The 4030-nt window shown below is 48.0% G+C and overlaps 1 protein-coding gene across 1 annotated transcript; it reads right to left on the bottom strand.

The window, feature by feature from the left end:
* Nucleotides 1-724: 724 nt before the first annotated feature.
* LOC147271090 (uncharacterized) lies at nt 725-2528 on the bottom strand. The gene is made up of 3 exons (XM_086205729.1): nt 2462-2528; nt 1542-1722; nt 725-1436 (listed from the first exon to the last, which is right to left on the bottom strand). The coding sequence occupies exons 1-3, from the start codon at nt 2526-2528 to the stop codon at nt 725-727; spliced, it is 960 nt and encodes a 319-aa protein (XP_086061855.1).
* Between the last annotated feature and the right edge of the window lie 1502 nt (nt 2529-4030).

Below are 4030 nucleotides of genomic sequence, written 5' to 3'. Positions count from 1 at the left end.
GAATAGGCGCCCAGGTTGAGGTCAAATAGTTCAGATTATTAAAATTAACACATGCAAACATCAATCTGCCAACCACAAAGTAAGTTTACAACTTCACACATTAACACACTTCAGCTCCTGTGGTTTGACCCAAATATATTTTAAAGTCCATGAATAAGCATCCGATTCTGCATGAATAGCACTTTTACAACATGAGCAAACATTCTCTAAGGTTTTAATCGTCTCAGCTGTGACGCTCTTCCACATTCTGCCTGACGTTTGCAGAGAAACATAGAAACCAACAGGTCATCTTCAGCTCCACAAATCCTGAGTGTCATATATTTTCATGAGCTCTTTTCTTGAGAACTCATCTGGAGGGCAGGGAGCTGTTCATTCCTCTGAGTTGGAAGCTCCTGGGTCCAGAGCTCTCTTTACTGACACCCCATTACTGGCCACTGCCTCCTCCTCATCCATCGTCACTTGGATTTTCAGCAGCCAACATCTCTTCCTTTCACCTCTAAAAACTCGTGCACACGCGCGCGCGCACACACACACACACACACACACACACACACACACACACACACACACACAGACTCCACTAATGATCACATCTCATTTTTCTCTTAGTTCAATTTCAGTTTATTTTTGCATTTTTTGTTAAATGAATTCTTCAGTTGGACTTCAACATGCAACTCTCACTCTGGTTACGGCTTCAGAGCGACATTGTGACAAATGGTTTATTTCAAGGGTGTGTTTTCATGTATCTCTTATCTAAAAATCTTTTGCCACATACCGAGCAGGGGAATGGTTTCTCCTCAGTGTGTGTTCTTTTGTGTCTTTTCAGATCCCCCTTTTTGGTAAATCTTGTGCCACAAACTGAGCAGGGGAAAGGTCTCTCCCCTGTGTGCGTTCTTGTGTGTATTTTCAGATCTCCCTTTCTGGAAAATCTTTTGCCACAAACTGAGCAGGGGTATGGTTTCTCCCCTGTGTGCGTTCTCATGTGTCTTGTTAGTTGTCCTTTTTCTGAGAACCTTTTGCCACAGATAGGGCAGGGGACTGGTTTCTCCCCAGTGTGAATGTACATGTGTGTTTTCAGATATCCTTTAAGTGAGAATGTTTTGCCACAAATAGAACAGGAAAATGGTTTCTCCCCAGTATGTGTTCTCATGTGACTTTTCAGATATGCCTTTTCTGAAAATCTTTTGCCACAAACTGAGCATGAGAACGGTTTCTCCCCAGTGTGTGTTCTCATGTGTTTATCCAAACTATTTTTGTAACTATAACCTTTACTGCATGTTGAGCACCTAAAGGGACGCTCATCCTTCCTGACTTCAGTCTCAGCTTCAGAAGAGTCTGACATCTGGTCGTCAGTCTGGGGTTGTACAAGTGGATCTGGATCTACCTTGCTGGCTGGTTCTGGTTCTGGTCCTCCACACTCTTCTCCATCAGCTTCTGTTTTCAGAGGATGAACTGGGCTGCTGCTCAGAGACTCTTCTTTCAAGTTCTCCTCAGTTAGACTCTGGTGAAGCTGTGGGAACTGAGGTTTCTCTTCGTCCCCTTCACTCTTCACAGGGACCAGAGTGAAGGGGAACGTGGTGATATCAGCCTCCTCCTGTCCTTGAAGCTGCCCTCCCTCCTCACTGGTCCAGAGCTCCTCCCACTCCTCTTTAATGTGGGGGGGCTCTGGGTCCTGCAGCTCAGGGGGAACCTCTTCTTTAATCACCAGCAGCTGCTCCACATCTGCAGGACACAAACAGCAACATCAGAAATCTCTTCATTTGACTCTGAAACAGCGGAGCAACAGACAGAAACAGAAATCAACTAAGATCTGTTATCACGTAACTTCAAACTGAACATACTTGAATGACTGCAGATGTGTATGATGGTGTCTCATTGACTAATAAAAGTAGGGCTGCATTTCAAAATAAGAGCATATTAATAAAACTGTGCATGTTCAAATCAAGTGCTCCATTTCAGAAAAATAACAAAGGAGCCAAAGCTTGAGTTTCTCTTGTCCTGTCTCACATCTTGACTCAGTCTCAATCTCACAGAGAGGAAATCCCTCCACAGGTGAACCCTTGACTTCCTTCCCCTCTTGTGTTCTGCTCCTCCACTTCTTTGCTCACTGAGAGAATTGAGCTGACAGGATTTTAAACCTGGGCCTGAATGGAGTGGAGGGGCTCATTAGTGAGCCTGGAACGATCCTTAGTTTGATGAAGAGGAGTGGTTATGAGGAGCCAAAAAGGACCAAACACAAAGATGTGATTTTTTGAGGCGGTGGTGTTACAGATTACAGTGGTGTTACAGGTGGTGGTTTGTTACAGGTGGTGGTTTGTTACAGGTGGTGGTTTGTTACAGGTGGTGGTCTCAGATTGAGACTCTGTATGCAGATGATGTTTCCTGTAAAACAGGATAATTAAGACAATCGGTGAGACGCGTCTGCTCTGTTCAGCTTCTCCGTGAAGACTGGGAAGCAAACCGGCGTTCACCGGGAGAAGCAGCCCGCGACACTGCCCCCTGCTGGCGGAATGACAAAACTCTCCCATTTTACATGGGACAGAAATAACATTAAAAAATAATCAAAATAACATAAAATGTGACCGACATTTAATGAGCGTCACAGTGGCATAAACAGACAGACATCGCTATCGGTTGATGCTGCTGGGAGCGACACAACACCGGTTCTCCTGGTCAGTGTGGGGGGACTCACCTGCTCTGTCCAGCCTGACACGGGGCTTCAGCACGGCATCGAGCAGCAACCTCTGCCGGCGGTTCTCCCGCTCGTACTCCGCCACGGTTTCCTCCAGCAGAGCCACGATCTGCTCCGCGGCCGCCGCCAGCCGCTCGGTGAGCAGCGCTCTCAGCACCGGGACTCCAGCCGCTGAGTCTCCTTCTCCCAGCTGCAGCAGGAAGTCTTCAGCGGCGGCGAGGATCCGCTCCTGGACCGACACCCGCAGCAGCTGCGCGGCGCACATGTTGAGGTTCTACCGGCGCCACTCAGCCTTCAGGAGACAAAGACCGAGGCCTTCCGCTTCTTTTCTTCTTCTTCTTCTTCAAAACGAGCAGAGTCCAAGCTCTGTTCTCTGTGCCACTCCAGACTCGCTAACCTGGTAGCAGCGGTAGTGATGAGTCCAGTGATCAAGGATTTCGGTTTGAAAAGCGCGTATTGATGACGTATTTAGTGACGTCCAAAGCCTCGCCGACCGGAAGTGGCCACGTGACGGATTCAGGACCTGGTTCTCCGGCTTGGCGTGAGATTCTACGCCACTAAAGCCTGATTTATGCTTCTGCGTCGCGTCGACGCGTGGTGACGTCAACGTCGAGGACTGTGATTTGTCCGCTCAAAACGTCTTTCCGGTTCAGTCGCAGCACAACAAAACCGCCATTTTCAAAGTTTCTGTGGTGAAAGCTCCAAGAAAAAATTGACCAAGACGAAGAAAGGATTATTGGCGGCACTACAAAGACTGATGGCCAACAATTGTTGTCTGTGACCGGAAGAAAACCAAGGAATCCGACAAGAGCCCCGTAAACAATACAAAGACAAAGCCACACCCCCTAGCGGTTCGGCGGTGTATTGCAGAGCAACCCGTTCCCTCGACGCAGAATAAACCAGGCTTTCCAGTCGCACCTGTTTTACGCCCCCGTGCCAGATAAGGACCCCCATCGGGCTGTGCCACTCAGGAGGGAGCGCGTCTCACAGTCAGTCAGCGGAACCATGCGGATCCGGGCCGCAGCTGTGGGAAGGAGCGCCAATTGTATCGGGTTGTTGTTTTCTGGACTGCAGCAGAACAGGAGCAGCCGGGACTGGAATGTAGAAGTAGGTTATCTTGAAGTTGACTAAGTTATGGTGAACGATATTGTGGTTCAACACTTTAATGAGCTTTAAGGCAAACATATTTCATGAGGAAACAACGCCGGAATTGGACGGATTTCAGCGGCACACAACAACGTATCCGATACACCTCATTGGAAACCTGGTGGTCTAAGACTAAGAAACACCAGTCACCATGAAGAAAGGAACTTTTAGCTGAGTACTCATGTTCTTTTC

This window comes from Aulostomus chinensis, chromosome 1 (genome assembly GCF_037954235.1).
Source record: "Aulostomus chinensis isolate RoL2024-O1b breed Wild chromosome 1, RoL_Achi_v1.0, whole genome shotgun sequence".
Taxonomy (NCBI): Eukaryota; Metazoa; Chordata; class Actinopteri; order Syngnathiformes; family Aulostomidae; genus Aulostomus; species Aulostomus chinensis.
Note: the sequence above shows the minus strand (reverse complement) of the source record. Positions and strands in the feature narration are given on the sequence as shown.